This window comes from Dinoponera quadriceps, unplaced genomic scaffold (assembly GCF_001313825.1).
Source record: "Dinoponera quadriceps isolate SergipeBrazil2010 unplaced genomic scaffold, ASM131382v1 scaffold1249, whole genome shotgun sequence".
NCBI classification, from domain to species: domain Eukaryota; kingdom Metazoa; phylum Arthropoda; class Insecta; order Hymenoptera; family Formicidae; genus Dinoponera; species Dinoponera quadriceps.
Window position 1 is genome coordinate 434,678 of NW_014555318.1, and position 13,608 is coordinate 448,285.

Here is a 13,608-nt window from a genome sequence, read left to right on the forward strand (position 1 = left end):
CCACTCACTTCCGCTCTGGACCATCAATTAGAAAATTTTATATTAAATTAGCCAATCATTTTTAAAATCGTTTATCTTCGAATGCTGTACGGCTCATTTCATTGGCCACGAGACATCTGAGAATGAATTTAAGATCTTAATTATATAAAACCCGATTATGAATACCTATGCAATATTATTTTTGTGCGTGCAACATAATATTCCATCAATTGCAACGTATGTTAAGGGGAGAATATTAACAAATAATTTACACTCGCAAGTGGAGGGTTAAATATTTTTTAAAACGTCAACGATGGATCTAAAAACTTTTTGAATCTTCACTGCTTAATATTACTTTGATCGGTATTCATAGTCGGACCTTATATTTAAGATTAAGTTTCTCTTCAGATGCTTCGTGACCAATGAAATGAGCTGTCTGAAGATAAACTTAAGATGGTCTTAAATATAAGATCTAACTATATGCGCATTAACGCGTAAAGAGCGGAACCTGCCCTATGAATACCGACTTTTATATTCTTGATTTTCTTCTACATCTAAGGCACACTTCTTCTGCGGACGTCGCTATCTTTCTACTGCCCCACCTCGCGGTGGCGAAGGCAGGAAGTGGCGACAAAATCCATGTCATATAAACACGACAGCGTGTTAAAAGCTTATATGGGAACGACATTCGCAGTACTGCCAGTATTGAATATGAGAACATGTACCCATAGTCGCGACAACCATTGTGGAGCCGTAACATTTTCATTCCTATAGCAGGTATATTCTTTTATATACATATCAATTCATATTATATTTAACGAATTTATTTTATACATATTTCTTTATATTTGTTGAATGAATGCAATAAGTAGTAAATCAAGATGTCGTGTATGTAACGTATACCTTATTTTTTATTAAGTAACATATTTCTGAAATCTTGATTACTCATTAACTGTGAGACTCTGTTTCCAGCCAGATTTGCACTCTCATTAGTACTATTATTATCATTATTACTAGTCTTAACATTACGAGGTACCATGGACAATAAAGTCTTGGGTACGCCGAACATTGTACGGCTAGTTGTTGTTCCACCTAACGACTTGATCTGTCCATCGTTGTCTTGCGCAATTTGAGTCTGTTTACGATCAGGCGGCTGACTTATAGCGACATTGATTATTCTGTCATGAATTTGCATGCCGTCGGTACCTAAAAGGGCTTTTGCAGCGGTTGCTTCGTCATAATACTCAACGTAAGCCAAACCTTTCGAATGACCGTTACGGTAAGTAACTAGACGAGCTTCTTTCAAAGGTCCGTGAATCTTAAATATCTCTTCAAGCTCCTCCTTTGTTGTTGTAACCGGTAATCCTGCAAAATAATGATATTATATGTATCAAGATTGGGTAAGTTAATTGTTATTTAACTAATTTCCTATAAATTAACCTTTTAAAATTAAAACTTTGAACTAGTTACTATCTAACCCTGATACGTAGGACGTAGAAAGATGTGTTTTCTTTTAAATAAGAGAGGAAAATCAAACACATATAACTGAAATAGTTGCACAAATAAATGATACGCGTGATAAACTCGTCAAAAATTTCATACCTTTAACAAACAGTTTATTCTTTTCGAGTGTAGAGCTGTATTTAAATCCAGAACTTCTGGTAGTTTTGTTAGGATTGCATCTTGACACAAACATAGGACGCCCTCTTATCACGGTCCTATCCAACTTTAAAGCTATTTCCACGGCTTCCTGTAAAATGAAGATTCTTTTATTTCACTCATTCATCTTCTCATCAGTCGAAAAAATAATACGCACCGCGCTGCTTAATTGTACGTAACAGTATCCTTTGCTACGCCCCTTGTAATCTTTGATCATCTTGAATAATGTTATTGACCCGGCTGGTTTCATGGCATTCCTCACTTCTTCTTCAGTCGCTGTGTAATCCAAATTACTGACGAAAACTGTGATATTACTGTCCACTTCTTTTAGATTATTTGCATCTACATCTTTATCCTCTGTCGCTTTAGGAGCAGGCGACAGTACAAGTTTCGATTCTGTTTCATTATTATTTGCTGTAATACTCAAACGATCGACGTCTCGTAACTTCGGCTTCACTTGTATTTTATCGGTTCTTATGATCTTTGACTGAGAACAGCTTAAGTTTTTCCATTTACCAGTGTCATCTGATTTTCGTTTGTTCGCTTTCTTATTCTGCGTAGACGATTCGCTTTCAACTTCCTGGATATTCTGCCTTTCTTCTGCAATTTTCTCAAGCCTCTCTCTCGTTTTTCCCTCACAAATTTCCATCTGCTCTAAATTACCTTCGTCACGCTCGAAGTCTATCCACGAATTCACTATACTTTCCGGCCAGTCTTTTACCGAAGCCAACGCTTTGGAATATAATTTTCTCAAATGTTTCGTATCGCCGCAGCATCTGTAAGCAAATTAAACAGGATTATATTAAAAGCAAAGTCCGTTATTTTGCCAGTAATTACCTTTCTAGCGCTATATATTCCAGCCAATAGGACGCTTTCGTAGAATGTCCTTGCGAAAGGATGTCAGCCCACAATACTCTGGCTCTCTCCATATTATTCGCATGTATCCCTTCGGTTCTTGCCCAATATTGCAGGATAACGCAATTAGGATCACCATCCAATCCGAAACATCGAGCCATATAGTCGCATGCTCTATTAAATGTGTCAAGGAGGACGTCCAGACGTTTATCTTCCTCCTCAGCAACTACTTCATACCTGCGTCGCAGATACTCGAGATATGCAATCCACAAATTTCGATAATCTTCCGCCGTCGGGAAGCCAGCAGTCAAGGCGTTTTCTAATAATTCTTGTACTTTCAGTACAGGCCTCTTCCATCTCTCATACGATCTTATCCATTTTTGCCAAACCTTCGAGCACCATGGAATATTCCTCGATGCTCTTTGATAAACCTCATCCAATACATGTTCGATCTTGATCTTATCCTCTAGATAAGTGAGATAGTCTAACCAAATTGACACATCTAAACTCAAATCGGTTATGGCTCTTTCGTACAGAACTGTAATACGTCCTGGATCGTCCTGCTGTTTCTCATATAGTAAGTATCCTTTGTACGCATCAAGTAGTTCGTTTTCGCCTTGTGCAGAGGTAAGTTTCTCCTCATAAATAAAAAGGGAGTTTAATTTTGCGGTAGCTTGTTTGTAACCTCTTGAAACAATACTCTCATCTATAATTGCTTCAGCACCATCTCTTGCACGCCACAATTCGTATTCCTCATATGTCTTATTCATGTCTAAAAGAGGACAAGCCAATTGCCGTCGAAATAAATTGCCAATGCGCCCCAATTGCTCCTTCTTTTCTGCTATATTTTCAGCATTAATCTAAACATACAAATTTCAATGCAATTAAATTAATCCTTCGTTAGTTGCAAATGTATCCAATAGATACACTTTACGTACGTTCTCTTTTTATTATTTATTCTTTTATATACTTTAGTACCTACATCTATTAATTAGGTGCTAATGAAAGGAAAATTGTCTCAAGAAGCGGAGGAAAATAATGGAAAAATTAGTGTGAGATACATTGCGACCATTCATGAGTGAAAAATATTGCAACTAATACATGATTAATGAAAGAAGAAAAATATTTTGTACATATTATTGATAGCTCATATTATTAAAATCAATATTATATTACTAAGATATAAGGAATAAAACTTTGGTATGTAGAGGAATATAATGGTAAGATAGATATAATTATTTTTCAACTTCGTCATTTTTTACTTTTTAGAAATTTTTCTTTCTCTTTTTTCATTTTTGTATATATTTCAAAAACTGTTCAAGTTAGAAAACTCTCTCTACTTGTATATTTACTTGAAATTCTTACCAATGTCAGTAGAACATTTTCAAATTCTCGGAATGCTTCCCATATAATTGCTCCTTTGACAGTATGCAGTGCAACGGTAGTTAATGCACGTTCAAAAAGTTGACGAATATCCTTAACTCTACCTTCTTCTGTAGACATGTTTCCAATGCTGAATTGCAAATATTCTAGCCATACTTCTACAGCTGAAAATATATATTACTATATCAGAAATTTATGAGGTATTTGTCATAATAAAAAAAAAAGGCAGATTAATTTCTCAAAGTAATCTCAAATTTGCGGTACCCTCAATATAAAACAGGCTTACAGAGATAATCTTTGACAGCTCGCTCGCATAATTTGACTATATTCTCTTTCTGTTCAGCTGTAGTTGCACAACTTATTTCATCTTGTATCCAAGACAGCCAGAGCTCAGGACTTAATGGATACACGGTGCTCATATTCTCTCTAGCAGTTCGCAAGCGCTCCAGTTCACCCATCTTCTGCAGTTTGTTGATCAGGGCTACATGGCTACCGTAATCATATAAATTTTTCGCTAGATTAGTCTCCAAAGATTTCACTTCCGCCTCATTGGCATCCTCGTCATCGTCATTTTCGTCGTTGTCGTCACTGCTGTTGGACTCACTCTTATTGTTGACTTTTATGTCCATTTGCTCGTCTGTTTCACTATCAGACATTTCATCGATTTCGTCTTCTCGAGAATCTCCTTTTTCGTTTTCAATGTCCATCTCTTCCATTCTCCATAAAATTCAAATACGATGTTTGCAATTATAAATAAAATGAACTGCTTGCGAGGTAAACAAAGTTAACCGTCTTGTAAATTGAAAAATTACTGTTAGCTGCTATATGTTGATTACTTCGGTCATTAAAGGTTATGTTATGGCTGCGTCCCGAAACTCTCTCTCTTGGCGTTTTCGATTTGTACACTCGACCCGGGGTCATCGTATTGCGTTCTGATTGGTGCACCAATCTAATAATTTCTAAAAATGCACCAATGCTCGATTCGGACGATATTTCGCCATTTGCAACAATAGGTCTGTTTTTTTTCGAAACACTTTCTGCACTAGTGCACATCAGTGCGAGGAGTTTACACTAAAGCGTTCTTTTTATCGAGAATGACGTCATCAACGCTGTTCGTTTTCGCAGTGCAACAGCTTGTAGTGCAGGCAGTTCAGTGAACTGTTGCACTGAGTCAGAGTGTGGTCAGTGCAGTTCATGAAAGTGTAACGTGGAAGTGCATGTAAGCGTAACGGAAATTTATACGAAAAGTCTCTATCAGATATGTGGCTTGCATTATATTGAAATGTGTGAAACATCTTTTTATTTCATTTTCAAAAATTGTTAATATTACAGAAGAATCAAATAATGCCATGTGATGCGCCATGTTGTTTACTACACTCTAGCGTTTCAACGGTGCGGCAAAAACGAACAGACCTCTTCATTGCACTTTTGCACTAAACTGAACTATTCTGTACTAGTTTTTCCCAGTGCGGCATCAGTTCAGTTAAATGCAGTTCTAGTGCAGTTTTAGTGTAGCGAAAAAAAAAACAGACCTAATATTACAAATTATAATATATGTAACATGAACTATATAGATTGCAGTATTGCAAAGATAATCGGAACGCTATCCGAGTCGGGTTAACAAATCGAAAACGCTATTATGTCTCTTGCTGGAAAGCGACCTTAGGCCGTATCGAAAATCTGACCAATTGCGGACGTTCCTCTACTATCGATACGGAAAGTTTCGGTTCTATAGAGCGTAATAACTTTTGCTCACAGGACGCGGAAATGCTTGCTGTGCGGCAAGAAGCGATTGGTCAGATTATTTATATGGGCGCGATACTCTGGGACTTCGCCCTTAGTGTATCCTATTGGTCTTTTTAGCTACCTAGTTCAAAAAATTTACACACATGAAGAGTACATATAACATTCTCACGCTTCAGGTGCGTAAATTTTTTTAACTAGTGCAGCCAGTTCTGCTATAAAAAACAGACCACAAATATTTCAATCACATACGCTCTCCAATTGGGGTTACGTTCAGAAACATCAGTTGTATAACATTGACCAATCAAGACAAAAAGAATCAAAATGTCTTTATCACGATTGTTTAATTTAATTACTAATTTACCCTCAATGTTTCCGAACGCAGCATGAGGATCACGTGATATTTTCGATCGTGCAGTAACGGTCGTTTGGCGCGCTTGTACGTGATTGGTCAAATTTAATTGTACAACAACCGTTTGATCGCAGTAGCCATTTCTTTGCAATTCGGCATCGAGTCGTGGTCCTTTCGTGCTGGAATTTTCCTAAATTATGACGGAGACACAGCAAAGAGCAAAATGTATCACTTTGAAAGGTTCCGCTGAATTGGTTAAGCAATACCTTCGTAAGTATAACCTCGTTAATTGTCCACGGTACGAGATACTCGAATCTCGATCATTTCGTTACAGAGTATGGAGTCAACAGTATACTCTATCAAAGAGGAATATATCCGCCGGAGATGTTTCAACCTGCCGAGCATTTCGGACTGTTTATCTTCATGTCCACGGACGACAAGATTACAACTTTCTTAGACACCGTTCTGGGACAGATTCAAGAATGGTTGATGCAGCGCAAAGTACAGAAAATTGTTCTTGTCATTACAAATGTCAATACAAAAGAGGTGTTGGAAAAATGGGACTTCAAGGTCGAATATGAAGGCCAAAAGCCAAATGGAGTTGACAGCAATACTAAGGCTGATTTGCCTGAAGTAGGAACAAAGGATGCAAAAACTATACAGAAGGAGATACGAGAAGTGATACGTCAGATCACAGGTAGGACCAAATTGCATCAAGATCTTAAGCAAAATCTCTTTTTTATTATATGCTGATAACGTTGGATGTTCTTGTAGGTACGGTAAGTTTTCTACCCCTCTTGGATTGTCAGTGTTCCTTCGATATACTTACGTACACTGTACCTGACTGCAATATTCCTAATAAATGGGACGAGACTCAACCAGTTTTCATCGCAAATAGTCAAGAAGTACAGCTTAGATCGTTTTCAACCTCCATACATAAGATGGAAACTATAGTGAGTTACAAAAATACTTAGAAAGTCATTTCCTTTTTTCTTCACATACAATGATTATTCAAATTTCACTTTGCACTTTATCTGGGCATGTGTTGAACACCTCTACCAAAGACTAATTATTAACGGCTGTTCTATATGAATTGATGAACGAATCGCATGGTGATACTTCCGTACAATATCTGTAATATTTTTTACCCAAGGTGTAACAACATGTGTGCAAGTATCTTTGAAATGTTTATACGAATATTTTTAAAAAAAAAGAGGAACGATCTCTCTTTGTCAGCTATACATAGGATGTTCAAAAAAAAGGGAATATTATTGTAGGTCATATTGTACATTAATGAATGACAGTTGTCAACAATAGTGGACAACAATAACTAATAACAATATGAGTCAAAAATGGTTATAATTGATATAAAAAAAGACTCGTATCTTAATTATTTTATGATAGGGCGATGACAATACTTAAATGTCTATTAAATTTAAATTCATCATTATATGTATGTTTCTTAAAAATCAGTTTTGTAATCTTGAATCCCTTTGTATCTCTATCAATTCTGTTAATAAGAATAACGGTGTGGAGAGAAAAAAGAAACAGGGTAAAGGATAAGGTACACGATACTAATAATCATATGAGAATTACAGTAAGAAAGGGCACATGACACTGACAAGAATCTTGGCAGATTTTATTAAAACATAATTGACCGTTACACTTAACACAGGAGTTACATTAGGTTACTTGGCAAAGCATGAAAGATACGACTAGAATAAAGTATTTTCGCTCGCCGACTCCTCATGGTGATCGGTTAGTATTTTCCAGCGTGAAGCTTCTCACATGAATTTTCGATATTGATACCGATACTCGATCTCATTCGTTTCCTAACAAACTTTGCGTGCCGTTCCGAAACATCCGGGTCGCGCATAATCTAAAACGTAATCGAGCACTACGCTCTTTCAATTTAAACGAGACGTATTTTACAAATATACCTGTGAGCCCGAATGATTAATGTAACGTATCCAGTCATAATCTGCCTCATTCGATGGGGTATACGAACGAAAGATGATAATAAAAATCATCTTGTACCTTATGTACGCTATTCTTTGTCCGCGATGCCCAATAACTCGATTAAATGACAAATCTAAATGAATAGAGGCGTTTGTTTGTTTCTCTTTGAATAATCGGCATATGCTTTGAAGACTGTTTTTTTATGAATCTTTATATATATTTTGATCATATAAATACTTTGTAAATTTTTTGTCTTCGCATCAATTTTTCAGTAATTATATATTTATATTTCCGTTTTTTCCATTTTTCTTATAATTAAAAATAGTAGCGCATACTAGAAATTAATACAATAGTAGAAATTTGCTTCTCAATGCAAGGGGAAGAATTCAATATTTTGAAAGCATGGATGTAAAGTTTTTGTTGCGTACTGTTTGTTAGGCGATTGTCATAAATGTGAATTAATGCTGCTGTAATAAATTTCTCAAAGACCTGTCGATTATCGGAATACAGAATAATTGCTTTTCTTCATTTATATCCGTCATTTCTCCGAGCACATTTCGGTCACTTGCCGAAATATAATCATTTCGGGAAGTACCGTTGGTGATCTATGTTTTATTAGTAATTCGCCGTTACGTCTCTCTTACAGTAATTTCGCTATTAACGTTAATACTTCGTGCTGCTAGAATTAGCCATATTAGTTTCACAGTGCGTAGTCTCTTTACTATAAGACTATCGCTGAACGCACAAACGTACGTTCCATGCGCGTTGATTCGTCCGCCTGATTTTTCATTTCCGAGACATCCGATGCTTTTGAGAAACGACGCTTTCGAGCACTCGAGACTGCAACAGACACTTTAGGCTTCCGATGCACTTTTACAAACGTTCCAAAAATTTTCACGATTCATTTTTACAAAGACTCGCCGTTTCCGAGATTTAACAAGTATTCTATATTTTCGCGAATTACATTAACGAATATTCCACGCGTTTCCGCGAGATTTATTTCAACAAATATATTACATTTCCGAAATTTCAACGAATATTTCAATTCTCCACAATTCACTCCAACAGTTGCAGTGACATTCCTTAGTAATCAAAATATGTTCTTTCTTTTTTTTCTTTGATTAATGTTACAACTCAAAGATGACATTCAGTAACGTCAGGAATGTTTGGGGAATAATATTCGTGGAATTTTATCTAAGAGAGGCAATTTAATTGTTGATGCGCCACGTTTATTTGAACAATCAAACGTTCATAAGATTTTCTATACCCGAAATATTCTCTTCCTCCTCAAAAGCACGTTGTTTACGCCGAACGACGGACGTTACACTCGTAATAATTCTTCGCATCCAAGCCATACGCTCTTAAATGTGCCCTAGACTAGTTTTGCTCCGAATTCGCTTTTAGCTCACACACTGCGAAAGCTGCTGGAGATACGTTGTAGTTTTACAAACGTACTTATCCCACTGCTCCGCAATACCGTGAGAGAGCGACACGTCGGACAGTAACCGTAATGGAGTTTGCCGGTTCGTGAATTGTTTAAAGTCCCGGCGTAAATTAGTGAAAGGGGAGGGGAAGGGATCATTGTTATAGAAACCGGTGGAAAAAAGATGTGTCTATAGGAAGTAACAGAGAGAGAATATCGCTCTTTATAGGACTGATGGACACTTAAACCGAGTATTAAATTCAACACTACATAATAACTATAATCTATAGTTTTTTCACTAATCTTTTAACAAGTGAAATTTATAGTGATCGAGATTAATTCGAGCGCGGATTAAATAGATGAGAGATGAGTATGAAATCTGATAATAATAACAATGCTTCCGAATTCATTTTTTTTTAATTATCGGAAAAAGACTTGGATAAAGGTAAAACGTCATATTTGAATATTTTATCTCGATATAGTAATACCAACAGTAAGTTCTCTCGTTCGAATATAGAGTATAAATTATTCGCGCTACAATATTTTTTATTTTTCTTTTTTTCGTATGTTATACTGCTCTCCCGTAATTATTTTCGACTCGGTGAGCGACGGTATTCGGGTTTCCTTTTTGTCGCAACTTGCACGGTGTAACGGAGCAGCACGGGTCACGCGTGTTTAGTAACATTACGCGACATTTCTCCGTAAATATCGTAAAAACGCGTCTCTAGTAAAAACATTGAAAAATAAACAACGCGAAATAATATACAATATTTTACAGTAGCGCTTAGTATACCAGTGATTGGGAGTTCTCCCGCGAAACGGTGATCTGCAACAATTGTCAGAAGTTGCGCGAGGAAGCGCCGTCGAGGTCGAGTCGCTTGATCGTATCGTCACGATGCGATTGTATTCGGAAAGTGCGCCGTATTTGTCCGATCCGCAATTTCGATCGAGCGTAAGAGGGTAGGAGGAATCGAGCACCATATTTGGTGAAGTGCTGTCTCTCGCTCTCCTTCTCTCTCTCTCTCTCTCTCCTTCTTCTATCTCTAATGTCGGTCGCGTAATCGATAAAGTACCGTCCATTGTTAATTAAGCAATCGCTGATACGATGGACGTATGGATGCCTAATCACCATTCCGCGGTCCCATTCACTTTGTGGACCGAAGATCGATTCTTCTTATGTGTAAATCGCGCTCGATCGTAGTGTCCCGCAAGAAAGAGAACGCACGCGCGCGCGCGCGCGCGAATTGTCATTTTATACACTTCTACTTAAGTTTACCTTGGACTAACTCTATCGATTCTCACGATCGTTTGTTTGTTATGCGTAAAATATCATAAAATACATTCTTTCTTTGTTCGCTATTCGTAGACTCGCCGCCTCGTCCCGGTAATCGCGCAATTTAGCGTCAAGTACGCCGAGTCGTGACATATTAAGCGGACAGATCAAAAAATGTTCAAAGCCACGTCGGCTAAACATCGACGTGTGTGGGGTAAAATATTTTGTCTATTGATATAATATACATTTTCTCTCTATACGATCCGTTGTATAACTTTGATTCAAAGAAAAAAAGGAGAGAAAAAAGAAAAAAAACAACCGAAGAAAATCATTTTGTTCTTTTATGGATCTTTTGGTATCGTTATATTTCTATGCATATTACTAGAAAGTGTTATGATGATATTTAATGAATTTAATATCTCGTTATAGAGAAATATGATACAGGTGGAGGAAATGAGATGTGGAACTTTATATATGTAGAAATAATATTTTCACACAACGTGAGATCTCACTCTAAATGCCGTTCGCGCAGCTTTCATTCGCGGGAATTCTCGCTGCGACGAAATCGAAACTCGCTCGCTTTGACGTCGCGCGATACCGACCGACACGGCGAATCGCCGATGACTCACGTCGATGACTTTCATACAAATCGTCCGATAGGTACGAGCGACGAAACGAATTCAACGAAAAAGCACGGCGGCACTAGTAAGCTTGCACGGACATCATACGCTACGACAATCTCCTCCTCTCTATCTCGCTCTCGAGAGTCTTTGGTTTATATAGCTAGAGTCGCAAAGTACTTTCCGCTTCTCACCTCGCGTGAGAACACGGCTCGGAACACTCCGCTCGCTTGTTCGCCCACAGGACTACCTATATATAACCGTGTGTCCCTAAAATGTAAAAAGTAAGCGTGCGCGTCCATTCTCGTCGACAGAAACGCGAAGCGAGCTCCGTATCGACATCGTCGCCGTTCTAAACGAGGCAACACGTGTTTTATCCAAAGACTATTTTTTTTTTTTAACAGTCGTTATCGAATCACGTCCGAGAACGTCACGTCGTCGTCGAGATCGAGGTGATGGAAACGACATCGTACAATTTTGTCACGTCGCCTCTCACCGCTCACTCTCGCTTCTTTTCGCGTTTTCCCCGCTCGCACCGGAGCAGAAAACGAAAAGGAATAAATCGAGACGATGTCAAGAGCTCGCTGTCGACGTTTCGATCGTTCGAGAGTAGACGCACCGCGCCGGACCTAAAAGGGGTACGAGGGAGTACTTTGTACAATAAGGGCGTCCTGAACGCGTCGGTGAGGTCGGAATTCCTTTCGGCGAAATCTTTTTCTCTTCCTTCCCCCTTTTTTGTATTTTTTTCCGGAAGTCGTAGAGCGCCTTTTCGCGGCTGGCTAGGGCCGTTCTTAGCGTACAAACGGTCGCGACATATCTTTCGGACTGTGTACAAATATCTCGGCTAATCGTGGATTTTCAGTACTTCCATACCAAGTACCCTTCGCGCAAATTCGGCAGTGTCTGTTCTCGAGTCTGTAATTTGAAAAAATTAAGATTGACAGGACTGGAGGAAATGCTGCAACGTTGCATTAGTCGTAAACGAGATAGCTCAGTCGAGAGAGTTTCTTTAAATCTGGATCAGCTAGATTTCTTTCGTTGGATATTATGGAATTAACGATACGAGATTAATTATTCCGTTTTATGCTATCAACTCAAGTTCCCGGGTACACAGGATTTCGCTGAAACTGGCTGGTGTAATTGTAAGGACACTCCGCTAATTAAAGCCGCGTCCTATCTGCGGACGTTGAAAATTCCACGTTATGCGTTACTTGGTGTCTGAAAGATACCGCGGTCCCTCCAGTAAAACTCTGATCCCGAAAATCCTATTACAGAACTCAGGGATCACCCCCGCGAGTCCTTCTTCCTGCAATCCCGTAAAATGATATCACGACATCCCCGTGGTACTACGTCGATCTGCACGTGCCCTTTGGTATGGTTTTACGACGGCTTTCCTCTCTCTTATTCTGCTTTCCGTTAGAACGATCCACAAAGGAAACGAGTGGCCCGAAGTCCTTTGACACGTTTCTCCTGCCCTATCCGTTAGTAAGCTTCGCGTTTACGTTCCTTAATGTTTTAAGTCGTGTAACGACTTGTGAATTATTCCTCGAGTTATAAACTGCGAGTTCGACGTTCTCGTGGAAGAATGTCGAAGCGTTCGTAAGTGTTGCAGGTCGAACATAGCAGTTACAAATAAGCTAATTGCGGCGAAATTTCCACGGGAACGTTTTAACCAGGGAACAATGGATCGTAATAAACGGCAGCGAGTTGTTCGTAATACTCTCTTCCAACCAAGTTCATTCGCATCGTTGTTGTGTCTCGCGATGTCTTCATTCCGTTGAACAGAGAACCAAAGTTTTCTTGCAGATGAGGTGGCGAGCTGCGTCGTTGGAAGTTTTCTAATCTCGGCCGAAGAAGTGGTTGGTTTTCTTCAGGTAAAGCGCGAATACTCGCTGTGGTAGTCTGTAAGCAAACGGGAAGGATTATTCCATACAAATGTTTTGTGAAATAAACAATTTAGATGCGACAAAAATTGTCTTGATTCTTCGAACACTATTCATTCTTCGTCTTCCGTTTTCGTCCTTCATCGCCTGCTTTTCCATCTCCTTGGTCGTATATTCATCGTCTCCTCCTTTGCTGTCTATTTCGTCCATATGATCGTCCTATATTTTAGGAAATATCTTCTATATATTCTATATATTCGAAAACTGGCTGAGTTTAATATACTTAAAGATGAAGGAAATTTAAAGCTCTATCAGTGGAGATTTAAAGCGTAAGACTTCTGCCAAACTCGATTAATTACGTTTTACCGTCTCTCTTTTGGATTTTTTGCGAAAAAAATTAACCCGTTTGGTTTCTCTGTTCCTATATAGGAACAGCAAATTTACTTATCTTCAAAAATTTTTATCTATGATAAAGGTAG

The 13,608-nt window shown here is 38.3% G+C and overlaps 2 protein-coding genes and 1 pseudogene across 2 annotated transcripts; 1 reads left to right on the top strand and 2 right to left on the bottom strand.

The window, feature by feature from the left end:
- Nucleotides 1–872: 872 nt before the first annotated feature.
- Nucleotides 873–4,958, bottom strand: LOC106743800 (squamous cell carcinoma antigen recognized by T-cells 3-like). Its single transcript, XM_014617999.1, has 6 exons — nucleotides 4,163–4,958; nucleotides 3,859–4,040; nucleotides 2,476–3,353; nucleotides 1,796–2,414; nucleotides 1,582–1,729; nucleotides 873–1,344 (listed from the first exon to the last, which is right to left on the bottom strand). The coding sequence occupies exons 1-6, from the start codon at nucleotides 4,590–4,592 to the stop codon at nucleotides 884–886; spliced, it is 2,718 nt and encodes a 905-aa protein (XP_014473485.1). The 5' UTR covers nucleotides 4,593–4,958; the 3' UTR covers nucleotides 873–883.
- Nucleotides 4,959–6,057: 1,099 nt separating this feature from the next.
- On the top strand, nucleotides 6,058–8,012 carry LOC106743798 (mitotic spindle assembly checkpoint protein MAD2A). Its single transcript, XM_014617997.1, has 3 exons — nucleotides 6,058–6,241; nucleotides 6,306–6,668; nucleotides 6,746–8,012. Exons 1-3 carry the CDS (start codon nucleotides 6,169–6,171, stop codon nucleotides 6,943–6,945), a joined length of 636 nt encoding a protein of 211 aa, XP_014473483.1. The 5' UTR covers nucleotides 6,058–6,168; the 3' UTR covers nucleotides 6,946–8,012.
- On the bottom strand, nucleotides 7,574–13,339 carry LOC106743782 (annotated as a pseudogene).
- Between the last annotated feature and the right edge of the window lie 269 nt (nucleotides 13,340–13,608).

What these genes read in the sequence shown, in the direction of transcription:
- LOC106743800 (XM_014617999.1), bottom strand. Translation starts at nt 4,592, where the DNA reads ATGGAAGAGATGGACATTGAAAACGAAAAAGGAGATTCTCGAGAAGAC. An exon ending in AGCTGTCAAAGATTATCTCT is followed by an intron (nt 4,041 to 4,162) that starts GTAAGCCTGTTT and finishes ATATATTTTCAG; the next exon opens with CTGTAGAAGTATGGCTAGAA. An exon ending in ACGTACAATTAAGCAGCGCG is followed by an intron (nt 1,730 to 1,795) that starts GTGCGTATTATT and finishes TTCATTTTACAG; the next exon opens with GAAGCCGTGGAAATAGCTTT.
- LOC106743798 (XM_014617997.1), top strand. Translation starts at nt 6,169, where the DNA reads ATGACGGAGACACAGCAAAGAGCAAAATGTATCACTTTGAAAGGTTCC. An exon ending in ATTGGTTAAGCAATACCTTC is followed by an intron (nt 6,242 to 6,305) that starts GTAAGTATAACC and finishes ATTTCGTTACAG; the next exon opens with AGTATGGAGTCAACAGTATA. An exon ending in AGTGATACGTCAGATCACAG is followed by an intron (nt 6,669 to 6,745) that starts GTAGGACCAAAT and finishes ATGTTCTTGTAG; the next exon opens with GTACGGTAAGTTTTCTACCC.